The 17,597-nt window shown below is 36.7% G+C and overlaps 1 protein-coding gene across 1 annotated transcript in view; it reads right to left on the reverse strand.

Annotated features, from left to right (window-relative positions):
* CPLANE1 (ciliogenesis and planar polarity effector complex subunit 1) overlaps positions 1–15,974 on the reverse strand; it is a 319,607-nt gene extending 303,633 nt beyond the window's left edge. The window contains exons 1-7 of the mRNA XM_053699673.1: positions 15,505–15,974; positions 15,390–15,419; positions 12,353–12,466; positions 11,018–11,159; positions 9,157–9,276; positions 7,446–7,681; positions 3,933–4,039 (exon numbers count right to left, since the gene is read on the reverse strand). Of these exons, the coding sequence (XP_053555648.1) occupies positions 3,933–4,039; positions 7,446–7,681; positions 9,157–9,276; positions 11,018–11,159; positions 12,353–12,433 (686 nt within the window). The 5' untranslated portion in view covers positions 12,434–12,466; positions 15,390–15,419; positions 15,505–15,974. The remainder of the gene's footprint in view (positions 1–3,932; positions 4,040–7,445; positions 7,682–9,156; positions 9,277–11,017; positions 11,160–12,352; positions 12,467–15,389; positions 15,420–15,504) is intronic.
* Between the last annotated feature and the right edge of the window lie 1,623 nt (positions 15,975–17,597).

The following is a 17,597-nucleotide window of genomic DNA, read 5'->3' on the forward strand; positions in this document are numbered from 1 at the left end:
ATAACAATCATCTGACATCTAGAAGGCCACAGGATTATTTGTTTGAAAGAGCAGGATTGTTGCTTTTAAATAAGGGATCTCAAGTTTCTCCCTGTTTGTTTGTGCTTTTGTTTGGGGGGGGGCAACACAGGGAATTCCCACCCCTTGATGTTTTTCATATGTCTGTTTCTGCAGGTGATCACAGATGTCATGGTGATCATCTGATAGCCACCATGGCACGTGACCCTTCATTTGAAAGAGGGGTCCCCCTTCTTCAAAAGAGGGATATATTGCAAGATTGTACTACTTATTTTTGGTACTTGGATCCCTTATACAGTCCAGAGCAGAATAAAATCAGCTCGTTAACAGGTGATCACAATAGAAATAGCAATCACTTGTTAATTACGTGCAATTGAAAGTAGGTAACCCCCCCTTTTTATGTGAGAGATATTGTGGGTGGGTGTTGTATTCCGTCTTTAGAGAAAAGGGGCTTTGGATCATTGCACCTAACAAAGTAACAACATTAGACATGTATTTGTCATTTTTAGGCAATCACATAATTATGACAGGTGTATGGGATTGTTTATTGGGAACTACTCTGTGTTTTATGTGGGGAGGACACTTTTACAGGAATAACTGCATAGATGTGTAATTGAGGCAAGCGATCACCGCTACCACTGTGATCACCTGACAATTAGAAGGGGTGTTACTCCTTATTTAGGATTAGTTATGCATAATGGAACAACTTTGCAATATATTTATTTTGCCCTCTTTTTATGTAATTTAACTCTGAAAATTGAGGATTTTCTAATTTTTAGAACTTGAAATGCACCGTATTACCTTCTCAAGGTTAGCCCTGCTACAGATCCTTCCCTAATTGGCTTTAACTAATAACAACTGCAAAACTATGCCTTTTAATACTAATAATATGACTGTGGCAAGCCTTGTTGTTATCTGCAGACTTTGAAGTAAAAAGAATGTTTAAATAAAAAAATAAAAAATTACTTGAGCTATGGATGTCTTGAATTGCGTTGGGGCCTACCTGGGTCCAGCCCTAGGTTCATTATCTAATATCTGAACTGACTAACCCCCTTTTTTTCTCCTTCCCTTTTTTCTTTCCCCTTCCTTTTTTGTGCTTCTTGCGCTCCCCCCTCAAGTAGAATTGTGATGTCAATGTTGGGGATTTGCAAACTAACCCGCTTTATATTCAATGTTATTGTTTGCATAGTTCCAGATGGTAAATAGCATAATATAAATGTTGAAAAAGTTAAAATGACAGGCTCAAGATGGGCAATTGTTTCAATGGTCTTGTGCACCTTTTTGTTATCATAGATTGAACATGGACACAGTTTACTTATTTTTTTGCCTGGCTTAGTCAGGTGCTGATACCTGGCCTATTTATGTGCTCCCATACATCCATATTTGGTGCTCAATTTATCAAGAGATGGGGGACAGGGGCATACATATGTGCCCCTGTCAACCGCAGCTCGACTCTGGCGGGCTGAATTCCACTGCCAGAATTCAGCATTGCACAAGAGCGCGATTTTGCACTCTTGTGCAATGCCGCCCCCTGCCCGAGCACAGCCAATCACATGTCGGATGAGACCGGGGAGATTTAAATTCTCCACCTAAGAGGTCTAATGGCCACTGCTTGATAAATACTGACTGCAGGTTCTCTTGTGAGAAACTGCAGTCGTAGGAGGTGAAGCCTTTGATAAATTGACCTCATGTCTTATTATGAGGTATGTACAATGCGTTTTCTATATTCCCTAAAAGCCTTTTATGTATACCTATTGTGGTTGGATTGTATGGCCTATAGTTTGTTAATAAAGCTTGTCAAAAAAAAAAAAATAGACTTGACTGATATCTTATTCTATCACAAACACAACAGAAATGTCTTGTAATTACAAGGTGTGTACTGTCCCATTAAATAAGTGAGGTAGATAGCGGCTCTGAACTAGACCTCTTTCCAACCAACAGAAATTACCTATTTTTTTAGTGGGGTAGGTGATTGTTGTTTTCAAAAGTGGTCAATTGCAGGCTAAGGAGACAAGTGAACCTTAGGGAAGAGGGGACTCTTCTTATTTAAATGAGGAGTCACTTGACCCTGTACTGCAAACAGTGAGAAAGACAGTGGCTCTGCCTCAGGAAAGACCTCACTTTAAGTGCTGCTGCTGCTGGTTATTGGCATTTTTGCATACTTCCCTCTTTAAAATTAAGGGTCACGTGTCTAAGATATGAGGTTACGATGACCACCCAGCCACAATATCATTGTGCATTTTTGACAATTAAGGGGTTAAATCAGGTTTCTAAATGCCTCATGCAGCAGTGATTTATATGGCTATTGTACAGTAAAATTTCCTGTAACCTCATCAGCCAATGAAAATCAGCAGAGAGAGAAAAACATTACTGGTATGCTAGTTTCAATTTAAACAGATATTAGATCACAATTTTCAGTTATTTTTTTTTATTTAAAAAAAAAAAAAAAAAAAAAAAAAAAAAAAAAAAAAGCTTTTACACTACAAAAGAGAAAGTAAACACCCTGTATTTACAAGACTTCACTGCTGCCGTGCAATAAAATAGCATGCCAGGTGAGCATTAAAATGTTTTGAAAGTATTGCCACCTTGTTTGCTGCAATTATTTTTCAAAGGTCAAACTCCACCTACTACTCGCATTATTTGGAAAAGCTAATGGAGCAGAAATTACCACAATCGAAATTTACCTTACAATCTAAACGTTTTTCATGTCCTTTTACATGCAGCTCTTTCAGGTGGATAATTGAAATAGTTTTTAATACAATGTACTTTTAACACCTTAGCAACCCATGTATGTAAATGGTTGTCAAGGACGAAACACATTTATATTCTATCTAGGCTGTTTGTTTACACTAATAGTTGTGAATATATTTAAAGGGACAGTAAGCACCTTCTAATTACATTACTGTTGTCTTGCTATGGAATATCATCAGTCAAGTCTAAACATTTGTAAAACTAATTATCATCTTGTTTGCTGCAATTGTGTTTCAGTATCCAAACTCCGTCCACTACTTGCCTCATTTGGAGGAGACAATCTGGGCTTGAGTCTGCAGCTGGCAAGGATAGTATTGGTCATAATGTTAGTATAAAGTGCATTGTTTGGCTGTTCATAACTGTTAAAGCCAATTAGGGAAAGATATCAACAGGGTTAGCCTTGAGCACTATGTAGTGTGTTTTTTCTGTTCTGAGAAACACGTGAAAAGGGGGGGAAAATAAATAAAAGTATATTGCAAAATTATTTTACTGCATATAATTAAAGCTTTAATAATAACATCTCAAAGTGTTTAGTGTCCCTTTAAACAGCACGACAAAAGTCATACACATTTCTCAAACCTGGTCTTTAACCCTTTGAGTGCTAATGACGGCTCTGAGCCGTCACAGAGTTTCTCACTCTGGTGCTAATGACGGCTCAGAGCCGTCATGAGCAAACTCCCACCTTGAGGGAGATCTGGGGGCTCCTAACAGCTCCTACCCCGGCGATCGTTGCCTGTAGAGTGACAGCCGGGGCTTCACGTGATGCACGTGACGTCATGCACAATAACGTGATGACGTCACTGTGCAACTTTATTTATACTTAACAATGTTAAGTATAGGAGGAGAGGGCATGCTGCTTAGAAGCCTGTATCTCAGGCATCTAAGCAGCTACAGATCCCCAAGACCCACTGTTGGAAAGGGAATCGTCTAACCTTTCCAACAGTGTAAGTCTTGGGGGTCTGTAAAAACAATAAAAAAAAGTTAAAAAATGTTTTTTCAAAAATTAAATAAATTTTAAAAACCTTAGAAAATATTAGCACCCAGGTGGGAAAGTGCTTAGCACTCAAAGGGTTAATAACCATTAAATAATGTTATGGTCTTTGTAATTAACTGAAGATGTACTAAATGCAGATAGAAAAAAAATGTTTCCTGACACATCTTACCTATTGTATACTTCATTATGTTCATACCAGCGTAGAGTTAAAAATGTGAATACCAGTCGGTCACCAGAATAAAATGCAAATGTACACAAACAGCAATCACCGAGTACCTGTAAGCGTAGAGTTAAAAATGTGAATACCAGACGGTCACCAGAATAAAATGCAAACATACACCAATTACCTGTAAGCGAAAGCATAAAATACTTTTTTTCCTCCTTTTTTTTTTTAAAACAACAGATAGCGTATTATTATTAAAAGGGATATTAAACAGTAAATACATGCTAGACATAAAGATGGATTCAACGCAAAGATTAGCCTTAGAATAATATGTAGATGTATTTTACTATTATATTAGTTGTTTAAATAGTGAAATATAAGTGTAAAGGTTTAGTTTTTATAATGTGCTCTAGTTTCTAAACAGTAATAGGAGCTGACATGTTTGTTTAGTTTTATATGTATCTCTGTCTGCTGCTGTGCACAATTACGCACAGATATAAATCTGGCAATAAAATATAGTTTGTGGAAACAAAGCTGTGTGGAAACCCTATAAGATAATATTATGTTTCACTCAGCCTTGTTTGGACAGTCTCTTTTATTGCATGTTTTACATATGTCCCTAATTTTTCTCAGCAGGAGAGTTGGATAACAGGAAACAGTCTACTTCACAGTCTATTTTTTATTGTTTAAAAAGATAGATAACGCCTTAACTACCCATTCCCCAGTTTTTAATAGCCAACATTGTTATATTAATATACTTTATAACCTCTAAATCTCTGTCTGTTTCTAAGCCCCTGAAGGGCGCCTCTTATCTCAGTGGATGTTATTAGATTTTCCCAGACAGACAACAATAGTTCATGTGTGTCATATAGATAACATTGTGTTCACCCTGTGGAGTTATGAAGGAACCAGCACTAATTGGATAAAATGCAAGTTTGTAAAAATACTGAGATAAGGAGGGCAGTCTGCAGAGGCTTAGATACAAGGTTATCACAGAGGTAACAAGTGTATTAAAATAACAGTGTTGGTTATGCAAAACTGGGGAATGGGTAATAATAAAAGGTATTATCTTTCTTTTTAAACAATAAAAAATTTGAAGTAGACGTGTTTTACTTTATAGAAACTTAGTGGAATTTAGAAAACCAACAACTTTCAGAGTTAAACACAGGAAAAGAGGACACAAATCACTGGTGCAAAAGCTACATATGTTGTTTTATGAATATATATATATATCTATATCTATACTCCTGGAAAAACGGATGCACTCTCAGGTCTTTTGGTGAAGAAAAGTAAACAATCTTTAATATATATACAGGGAGTGCAGAATTATTAGGCAAATGAGTATTTTGACCACATCATCCTCTTTATGCATGTTGTCTTACTCCAAGCTGTATAGGCTCGAAAGCCTACTACCAATTAAGCATATTAGGTGATGTGCATCTCTGTAATGAGAAGGGGTGTGGTCTAATGACATCAACACCCTATATCAGGTGTGCATAATTATTAGGCAACTTCCTTTCCTTTGGCAAAATGGGTCAAAAGAAGGACTTGACAGGCTCAGAAAAGTCAAAAATAGTGAGATATCTTGCAGAGGGATGCAGCACTCTTAAAATTGCAAAGCTTCTGAAGCGTGATCATCGAACAATCAAGCGTTTCATTCAAAATAGTCAACAGGGTCGCAAGAAGCGTGTGGAAAAACCAAGGCGCAAAATAACTGCCCATGAACTGAGAAAAGTCAAGCGTGCAGCTGCCAAGATGCCACCAGTTTGGCCATATTTCAGAGCTGCAACATCACTGGAGTGCCCAAAAGCACAAGGTGTGCAATACCAGAGACATGGCCAAGGTAAGAAAGGCTGAAAGACGACCACCACTGAACAAGACACACAAGCTGAAACGTCAAGACTGGGCCAAGAAATATCTCAAGACTGATTTTTCTAAGGTTTTATGGACTGATGAAATGAGAGTGAGTCTTGATGGGCCAGATGGATGGGCCCGTGGCTGGATTGGTAAAGGGCAGAGAGCTCCAGTCCGACTCAGACGCCAGCAAGGTGGAGGTGGAGTACTGGTTTGGGCTGGTATCATCAAAGATGGTGGAGGTGGAGTACTGGTTTGGGCTGGTATCATCAAAGATGAGCTTGTGGGGCCTTTTCGGGTTGAGGATGGAGTCAAGCTCAACTCCCAGTCCTACTGCCAGTTTCTGGAAGACACCTTCTTCAAGCAGTGGTACAGGAAGAAGTCTGCATCCTTCAAGAAAAACATTATTTTCATGCAGGACAATGCTCCATCACACGCGTCCAAGTACTCCACAGCGTGGCTGGCAAGAAAGGGTATAAAAGAAGAAAATCTAATGACATGGCCTCCTTGTTCACCTGATCTGAACCCCATTGAGAACCTGTGGTCCATCATCAAATGTGAGATTTACAAGGAGGGAAAACAGTACACCTCTCTGAACAGTGTCTGGGAGGCTGTGGTTGCTGCTGCACGCAATGTTGATGGTGAACAGATCAAAACACTGACAGAATCCATGGATGGCAGGCTTTTGAGTGTCCTTAAAAGAAAGGTGGCTATATTGGTCACTGATTTGTTTTTGTTTTGTTTTTGAATGTCAGAAATGTATATTTGTGAATGTTGAGATGTTATATTGGTTTCACTGGTAAAAATAAATAATTGAAATGGGTATATATTTGTTTTTTGTTAAGTTGCCTAATAATTATGCACAGTAATAGTCACCTGCACACACAGATATCCCCCTAAAATAGCTATAACTAAAAACAAACTAAAAACTACTTCCAAAAATATTCAGCTTTGATATTAATTAGTTTTTTGGGTTCATTGAGAACATGGTTGTTGTTCAATAATAAAATGAATCCTCAAAAATACAACTTGCCTAATAATTCTGCACTCCCTGTATATATACACACACATATATACACATATACACACACACATAGAGAAGTGCACTCACAGGAACGAACAACTGGCTCAATACCATTGTTAGCCTGTTCTATGGCGATTTACCACCTGGGTGCAGCTTTTTCGCCCCCAGTAATGCTTTTCACAAAGAAGAACTTTCCTGTAGTATATCAGTCTGATCCCGCCTATTACGGTCAGTCCAGCACGGAAATACCAGGCAATTACTCTCTGAACAAGGAACACAGCAACCCCAGACAATCGTTTCGGCCTTCATTGCACCCAGGTGGTAAATCGCCATAGAACAGGCTAACAATATAAAATATATATCATAAAAATGTTAAGGGAAATAAAAGCAAAATAAAAAAGAGAAAAGATTAAAAATGTTTCAGAAGACCAGCAAGGGCCCTCTAGCTCCCAAAGAGGACTGCACTGAATAGTACTTTATTGCTTACACTGAACCTCCTGTTTTCTCCAGTCTAGCAGCATGCAATGTGTATGTGCTTTATGCTGCTACAAAATCTGCATATTATTAATGTTTAGTAATTTGTTAGAAAAGTAAAAGAAATAAAATAAACAAACATGAACATAATTTATTTGGTACACAACCTCATTCTTCACAAAGGATGCATGCACTGCAGATTCCTTATCTTCCATGCTGGGGAGCAATGTTGAGCTTTGAGGTTGAATTTTGGTCCATCTACCATCTAGGGGTGGGCTTTTGGGGGGCACAGGAGCATTCTTGTTCACAGAACTTTCCCACAGGTAGATGCAACCGACATGAGAGACCAACAGCACCCTATTACCATCTCCTGACACACACAGGAACAGCTTAACAAACGTCTCTGTGATAAAGGAAAATAGTTACACGGGTAACAGAACACACAGAAGGAACATCAGATGGCATAAGCAAGTCTAATATGCTAAAGTATTTATGATTGTACTGAGCACAGATTTATGTAGTCGTACCCCAAAAAGGAGTTAATCACACAGCAGCAATGTACAGCCGTACCTCAGAAATATTGCTGCTTCGGTTCCAGCCCACCATAATAAGGCGAATATAGCAATAAAGTGAGTCACACTATTGTATTTGTTTCCCAGTGCATATAAAGATGAGATATTATTGATAGGATATATACTGTATATCTATATACTAGTATAAGTATCTACTGTCTATTAAAGGGACAGTATACTGTAAAATTATTTTCCCCTTAATATATTTCCAATTACTTGTTAAACTAGCTACAGAGTATAAAATGTATGAGAAATTGCCTTTATAGGTTTATTTGTGTATATGAAATAGCTGGTATGTGCTTTAAAACTACAGCCTATTACAGTTGGTTGAGCTTGCATGTAAAATCAGATCTCATTATGTTATCGCTTTGGGTACACACACATGCTTCTTTATTTTATATTTGTCTGTAAACCAAAGCTCAATACAATAGAAAATTATAATTGTATTAGCTATCTCTTCTACATCCCACTGGAAATAAAATTTCTTCTGCCTGCTGTGTTTCCATAGCTTGTCAAAAGCTTAGAAACTTTCAGTATAGGTTGGGATATCACAGGCTAAATTAGCTATTTCAAATGCTGAAATAATGGTAAAGGAGCTACTTGTAAACAATTACACTCCAGCGGGTAAAATTGATCATTGCGAACAAATTTTAGGGGAGAGCATTCTTGGGTAAACTGTTGCTTTAAGCGTGCAATAGCATTATGTCTAAAAAACAAACAAACAAAAAAAAAAATGTGCATACCTAATTAAAAAAGACTTTATTGCTAAAAACACTTCAGCCTTCAGTGAGTCATAATCTTTTTGTTGGTGGTGTGAATATATAGGTGTGCATACAGTATATGTATTCTTGTGTATATATATATGTTGGAAAAATAGTGCCGATAGACTTGCTGAACACGTTTGCCACAAATCTTCAATTTGCAAAAAAGAGCAATATTTGCGGAGCGTAATAAAGTGAAGCATGCCTGTACTGCAGAACCAGACATGGACAAAGCCAGTCATTTACAGCCACACACATATGCTGCTCCTGATTATCTAACCGGCCATGTGCCTTTTGGTAAAGTAGCGAACTGCAGTACTTTGTAAAAGTTAAACAAATATGTCTCTTAAGAGAATTTTAATATTGCTTTCTCATGTTGCATCAAATGTGATTTTTAGAAAAGACAATGTACTTAGAGATTATATATGATGTAAAAAGAAGTAATGACTATAAAACTATTTTTAAAATTCTAAATAGTTTTATTGATTTTTAAAAACTACTTTAAACATAGAGTAAATTTCATTTTCCATTAAATGTCATTCTACCTTGTGCTGTAGTCACTATTTGAGAGATCTCTTCATTGGCTGGTATAGTTTGCAGACTGTCAAGATCTTTATTCCAAATAAATAATTCCCCAGATAAAAGTAGACCTGCCAGCCAAACTCCTGTAATATAAAAATGGAGAGACTGAAACATGAAATAAAAATGAAAGCAGCTGGGCTTGCAGAATTATATTCTCTTATACTCGCTTCCTTCATGTTATCTACCTCATTTAAAACAAATGCTTTAGAGATATATTCAAAATTGGACCTGGGTTACTATGGAAATAGGTCTTACCATAAAATAATCTAAGGTAGACCTGTGTAAGCTCTAATGCTCGCCTATTTGTCTTTTAACCAACCACCACTTGCACACATCAGAGCCTTTTTTTTTTTTAAAGGGACAGTAAACACTGTTATACTTTTAGATAAAATCTTTAGCTATGCATAATGAAACCAACTTCGCAATATACTTTCATTATTTCTTTTGCTTTTTTTCATGTAATTGAGCTCTAAAAATTGAGGATTTTATAAGTCTCAGAACTTAAAATGCACCCTTCTAACTTATCAAGGCTAACCCCGCTACATAGCTAGACTTGTTTTCTGACTAAAGCCCAGACTGAATGCTCCAAATAAGGCAAACGGTGTGTGAAGCTTGGCTATTGATATACAATTGCAGTTAAAAGGAATGTGAATTTGTTTTAAAAAGGTATTATTCTACAGCAACACAATTGTAATCACAAGGTGTGTATTGTCCCTATAAGGATCTGGTAGGTTTCCAGTTCAGAGCTGTGAGTCAACAAGTAGAGATAAAAAGATGTAAAAGTAGTGACTGCCTGCAACACTACCTACCAAGGAAGATAGGAGCTGAGCACTTATCTCCCATCTTATATGTATTTGGAAACAAGGAACACCTCAGTTAACCTTTTACCACCGTTATGCCGTTGTATTCCGTCCAAACGGCACTGGGGTTTAGCGCCGTTAGGACGAAATACAACATCATAGCCGTTGGATGTCCTGAAGCCAACTGCGCTTCCTGGATTTGATCGTGGTCTGGAGGGCGTTCCTAGCGTCATAGGGACGCCCCCCAAACCCGATCCCATAATTGAACTCTCACGATCGCGTGCATGATCACGGGATTTCAATTTGTCTACATCGGAACGTTGTTCCGACGTAGACATTATGACCCTGTCATGAAAGGGTTAAAGTGATGGTAAACTTTCGAACGTTGTTCAGATGTAGACATTATGACCCTGTCATGAAAATGTTAAAGTGATGGTAAACTTTCCCCTTTGTATAAACAGATCTGGAATGTTAGCAATATTTTAGATGGAATTGAATTCATTAGTTGTAATGAAGATGCGCTATAACTTAGTTTTTAATGTAAGGCTGAAAATTCTAATACTTCTCCAGCCGGCCACTTCAAAAGTATTTTTTTTTGTGAACTAACGTTTTGAATTGTTCTCCAATCAGTGCTCTAGCTAAAAAAATAATAATAAAAAAAAAAAGGTTTACGGCTAGAGGGCTGATTGGAGAACAATTCAAACCGTTAGCTCACAAACAAAATTACTTTTGAAGTAGAAGAGGATAACCTCTATTGAATGAGGGGCCACTTGTCCAACTAGAGGTAGTAAGTCAATTATTAAAGCTTCAAATATGTGCTGGATTATACATTGACTATGTGTAGCTTGTCTGTTTATTCATTTGTCAAAATTCAACTTCCTCCCAAATCTGTTTAAATGTATGAAAATGTATTTCAGTAAGCAGGGGCCTTTCATTATTTCATTTTTTAAACATTAGTCTTTTCTACATGAATGTTCATACTCATTATACTACATATGTTACAAGAATACAAATTCCCAGGTACCATTTAAAGATGTGGAAAGGGTCACAATATTTTTCTTTTTCAGAAGAGCTTGTAATCGAGGGGCTGCCTTCTTCAAACGCCCTGAATGCAGATTGAGTTCTCTAAAATGCTTTTCATCAAGTAAAAAAACAGATTCTTTTTCCTAAAGATGGGACAGAACAAATTTTATAATGTTGATTACTTCTACTATTTAAAAAATAAAGCAGCAAAGGAGGGTAAAAGTGAAAATGTAAAAACAAATTGTGAAAGTTACAAGCTATGTAGTATTTACAAAGAAATAAATATGCACTGAAAGAGCCAAAGAAGCAAATTAAAGAATATCTCTTCATCCAATCTGACCTACTCAGTAAGCAGAATGGTACTGTGTGCCATCCTAGTACCAGGCAATTATAGCAGCTATAAGCTACATTCTATAGAGAATACAGCATTAGGTTTAACCCTCATTCAACATTTACCTTGACTATAGGAGACAGAGCAATGACAAATACACAATGGTTAAAGGGACAGTCTAGTCAAAATTAAACTTACATGATTCCAATAGGGCATGCAATTTTTTTTTTTTCATATTTTTATTTTATACCAACAATGCCACAATTCGACAATAGAACAATCCAACCAAAACTGTATAACAATACAGACAAAAATCAACAAAAGTAAAAACACAAGAACCCGGCATTGCAATATTTGTGTCCATTTAACCTTATTAATACATAAGTGCTTCATACGAATGGGGCTATCTACAATGCACCTAGGGCATGCAATTTTAAACAACTTTATAATTTACTTTAATCATCAAATTTGCCTTGCTCTCTTGGTATTCTTTGTGGAAAGCTAAACTTAGTTAGGCTCATATGCTAATTTCTAAGCCGTAGAAGACCGCCTCTTATCTAAGTGCATTTTGACAGACACAGCTAGTTCATTTGTGTCATATATATATCATTTAAATAACTCCAAAGGAGTGAGCAGAGTCAGCACTGATTGGCTAAAATGCATGTCTCTCAAAAGAACTGAGATAAGGGGGCAGTCTTCAGATGCTTATATACAAGGTAATCACAGAGGTAAAAAGTATATTAATAACACAGTGTTGGTTATACAAAACTTGGGAATGGGTAATAAAGAATTATCTCTTTTTAAACAATAAAAATTTTGGAGTAGACTGTCCTTTTAACAGCAGGAAGTAATTTCACTCTGAACAAAAATATGCATGCATATTGAAGAAGCACAGTTGATGTTATCTAATATTATACTGCTTGTCCATGCCCGTTTGTTTAACCGCTAAAAGCATTTTTTCCCCAGCTTTATTTCCCTTTAAATATGCCATTTTATTTAACCTACCTGCCCCAGCCAGCAGATCCTTGGACAAGGTTTTTTCCATTTGATGCTTGTAGATACGATAACTTCAAGAGGGACTTCCATGGTTATTGATACATTTCAAAACATTCTCAAAAACTGTTGGATGTCCAAAAGAAATGTCAAAATCATGTTTAACACAGGACGGAAACTAAAGAAGAAATATACACAATAGGTGAACAATATATAAATAAAACAAAGATAACTTTTTTAAAGGAGTCTTTATAGATTCTTTTGAAAGACCCTTATTAAAATAGAATCTTTCATTTAGACTACTTAAAGGGACAGGAAACTGCAAAAATTTATTTCACGATTCGGATAAAATAAACATACAGTTTGAAACAACTTTCTAATTTACTTCTATTATCAAATTTGTATCATTCTGTTGTTATCCTTAACTTGGTTTTACTTTTTAACTAGCGTATTTGTTGCACAAACTAGAGAGAAGGTACTTTTATTTTTTAAAGGGACAGTATAGTTAAAATTAAACTTTCAGGATTCAGATAGGGCATGAAATTTTAAACAGCTTTCCAATTGACTTTTATCATTAAACTTGCTTTGTTCCCTTGGTGGTATTTTTGAAAAGCTAAACCTAGGTAGGCTCAAACGGATTTCTAAACCGTTGAAAACTAGACATGTGCATGGCGTAAAAATTCGGTTCGGATCGATTCAGATTTTTTCGAATTTCGGTTCAGATCAATTCGAATTCTGAAAACTTAGAATCAATTCGGTTCGGATTCATTCGGATTCCAATAAATTCAGTTCAGAAATTCGGAATTTCGGTAAGTGTTAGGTGGAATTAGACTAGTATTATGTACTGTATATTAGGTGTAACCCATAGCAGAGTGATATAACCTAATATACTGTACAATACTAGTGTAATCCATGGCTATCCGAATCTACCGAATAAATCCAAACTTATTCGGATTTATTTGTTAGATTCGGCACTATTTTAATTCGGAAATTCGAATCGATCCGAATCCCGAATTTTACGAATTCAGACGAATTTCCGCATCGATCCGAAACGAATCTCACATTTCTATTGAAAACCGCCTCTTAGCTCAGAGCATTTTGAAAGTTTTTCACAGTTAGACAGTACTAGTTCATGTGTGTCATATAACATTGTGCTCACTCCCGTGGAGTTAATTCGGAGTTTGCTGATTGGCTAAACTGCATGTCTGTCAAAACTAGCACTGAGAAAAGGGGGCAGTTGGTAGAGACTTAGGATACAAGGTAATCACAGAGGTAAAACATGTATTAATATAATTGTGTTGGTTATGCAATACTATGGAATGGGTAACATCCATCTTTTTAAACAATAAAAATTCTGGTGTAGACTGTCCCTTTAAGTACATTCCAGAGTGAGCTGAATCTGATTCAACTGCCAGTTAATTATTTACTAAATTTTGTCCCAGGAGTTTGTAGCATATGTAAATATAGTTTACAGTGTATTGTTCTGCACATCTGAAATTAAAAATACCAATCCACAGCCTGACGAAGTATTGAGGAGCCAGTCAAATATTTCTAGGAACCAGGGAGTATATGACATATAAATCATGATCACAGTGTGGTTTGTAGACTTATGATACTTTGGTCAAAGTATATAACTAACCAGTTTTCATTTAAAATATATTGCAGCAATGTTTGACCCTTGCAAACCCATAAGGTATGCACAACATTTCCTGGAGTACTGTTTATATAGAGAAAGATGGGGAAACATATACATCAGGTGTTTTCCGAATGTAGATTGTGAATTGCCAGATTTTTAAGTGATACAGAAATGTAACTATGTTTTGTATGTGTATATTCTTCCCCACTGCAAAAAAAAATTGTTTTACATAAGCAAATTGTGATTTATAGGATGTGTAACTCAAAATTAAAATGCACATGAATGCATTTCAGTTTTGAGTAGAAGCATTTTTGCAACATACAGGTATTAGCTTTTACTATAGCATTTTCTGCTTTTTGCTTCTGCTGTTTCAGTGATAACTTTTACTGAGCACGGAACATATGTACATATGCCCTGTGCACCCTCAGTAAAACACAACACCTGCTCTATAAATTCTGGATGACCGAATGGGGCCAAATACATCTGTTTACGCGCAAGCCTTCAGGTTGCGGACAGCAATCTGCCCGATCGCATACAATCAGGTTGATTGATACCCCCAGCTTGTGCAATGATAAATTCCCGACAGCGTACGCTGTCGGCATTTGTCGATGTCTGGCTGATATGATCGCTACATCGGATCATGTCCGCCAGACACATGATAAATCGGCCCCAAAGTCTTTCACTGCTGACACATACATGCTACTGCTGCTGAATGAGGGTGCAGGGGCCGTAGTACATGTGGTCTATGTAAAGTGAGAACCATCAATGAAACAGTGATACATTTTTACAAGATGCATTTTATTTCTAATATATTTATATTGGAAAAAGGATATTTTACAAATTTAAATGCACTCGTGTGTTTCAATTTTAAGTCCCTTTAAATAAAGGATTTTACATACAAGCAATTCTTGTTGACAAAATTATTATTATTAATAATAATAATAATCCTCTCTTTTGCACTGGTTATACATGGTGCATCCTCTCACATTAGACAAGAATCAGCTACTATGAATACAAGTGATTTTGATACCTAGTACACAGGTTCTATAACAAATAAATATTATGTAGTCACAACTCTCTGAAGATTAATGTTACAAAATATTATCATACTGAATATGTCTGGTCTATAATATGCACTGTCTCATGGTTATATTTGTAGATAATATATTGTTCTATATCACCTGTCAGATAACGGTTATATTGGATATTAGAATATAATGTAATACAATAAAATATAAGCTCTTGCGTTGTTTATTGGTCTGTGTGTGTATAAATATATATATATATATATCATGCAGCTTTGTCTCTCTGGTGTTGGATATTATTATATTAAGTCACACCTCTCCGCTGATTATATTGTGAATATGTCTTATGATAATATACAGTTACCATAGACCTGATACTATAACTTACCGTCTCCGCCCTCAGGTGATGGTTGGGTATCTGGAAAATATTATTATTATTATTATTATTATGCAGCCTCGTCTCTCTAATAGTGAATATATTTGACACTATATACTCAGCGCACTGTTTGGCCGTTGCTTTCCTTCCCAGACATTAAATCATTCTGCTGAAGCCCGGCGGGAATAAGGGCGGCAGCAACCGGGGGAATACACAGAGAGCCATGGAGAAACAGCAGGAGCCAGCCCAGGGAGCGTGGCTACTGAGAGAGACCGCCCATGGGCCCGAGCCTTTACCATACAATTAGCCGAGAGTGCCTAGCGACTGGTACCTAATCTAGATAGAGTTGCCACGAAGGTGCGGCCTATTCAGTGAGGCAGCCCAGGAACCGTGGTAGCTACCGCCCAGGGAGCGTGGCCTAAGCTAAGTTGGTAGAAAATTTAAATCGCCTAGGGTAATGTAGTCGAGGACAGGAGAACCCCTGGAAGAAATTGCCGAGGGCAGTGCAGGATCGCACCGTGTTATCGGCCTAGAAGTGTCGTGCGGGGCCTCTAACGGTACCCGCAGTATTTAGATGTTGGAACGCTACAGTATTACAGCTTCTGCCCTTAGCAACAGAGGCCTTGTAAACAGAGAGGCGCAGTTCAGCTACTCCCGTTAGGCCACATACAAACATGATCTGTGTAAGGGAATGACGAAACATATCCACTGAGAAATGAATAAGGAGGATCACAGCAATAATATTACCCAAATAAAGAAAACATTGTACTTGAAAACTTGTATTGGTGTCATTTAAAGTGCATCTAAACATTACAAAATTATCTCTCTCTCGTAACGGATAACGTCATTTGGCACAGAGGTGCTAAAGAATTCTATATAAATATCCTGTTAAGTTTGAGGCTAAAACAGTATTGTATTTTTGAGGGACAGCTCTATGGTACTGTGCATTTCTACTATTCTCTCCAAATGTTTTTATTTCTTGCATGACATTTCTAGTTGTGATAGTAACATTGTTGGGTGGGCTGCATAATGTTTAGTTAGGGCGGCACAAAAATAAATGAAGGAAATCAATGTATTATTTTGCAATTTATATGTACCATCAAATATTGCTTACAATTACAGCTCGACAAAATTCTGACTTCAAGAAGGGGTAGCAGCCAGTTTTAAAAAAATTGGTAGAGGTGATCAGTTTACTGGGTGTGGGGGTGTAGAGATTTCTTCTGGTTTCTTGTGTTTATGAATGTCATAGGCATGTGTAAAGTCATAGAGAAAAAAAAACACAAGGGTGTTGTATCATAAATGGTTCCCCTGTAGAATTTAGGGACTTCGGCTTCTCGGCAAGAATCGGAACTCCGCCCCCCACCGCAGCCACTCCCATTCTCCTCCCATCTCTTAAATTTCAATATCCCGTCTTGAAAGCTCAGTCTCCATGCTCGTGCATGAGAAACATCTCCTCCCCCGCCACCCTGCTATCGGCACTGCTTCTTCTGCTGATGTAATGCAGCTTGTCACACGCTCCCTGCTCCCTTCTAGACTTCATTACACAGCTCGAATACCTATTGCTCTTCTCAAATACCACAATACATATTGTGCTGCAATGTTTTTTATTGTTTAAAGAAACAGTTTGTAAAATCATCCAATAAAGATTATTAACAATAATGTGCAGGGTTCTGAACTACTTTTGTTCTTTGGAAATCCTTTGTTTAAAAGACTATTCTCAAATACCACAATACATATTCTGCTTCAATTTTTTTTTTATTGTTTAAATAAACAGTTTGTAAAATCATCCAACAAAGATTATTAACAATAATGTGCAGGGTTCTTTACTACTTTTGTTCTTTGGAAACCCTTTGTTGAAAAGACTTTTCTGAAATACCACAATACATATTGTGCTGCAATGTTTTTTATTGTTTAAAGAAACAGTTTGTAAAATCATCCAATAAAGATTATTAACAATAATGTGCCTAGTTCTTTACTACTTTTATTCTCTGGAAATCCTTTTTTGAAAAGACTTTTCTCAAATACCACAATACATTTTCTGCTTCAATTTTTTTTATTGTTTAAAGAAACAGTTTGTAAAATCATCCAATAAAGATTATTAACAATAATGTGCAGGGTTCTGAACTACTTTTGTTCTCTGGAAATCCTTTGTTGAAAAGACAATTTAAATACCACAATACATATTCTGCTTCAATTTTTTTTATTGTTTAAAGAAACAGT

Source organism: Bombina bombina, chromosome 2 (genome assembly GCF_027579735.1).
Source record: "Bombina bombina isolate aBomBom1 chromosome 2, aBomBom1.pri, whole genome shotgun sequence".
Taxonomy (NCBI): Eukaryota; Metazoa; Chordata; class Amphibia; order Anura; family Bombinatoridae; genus Bombina; species Bombina bombina.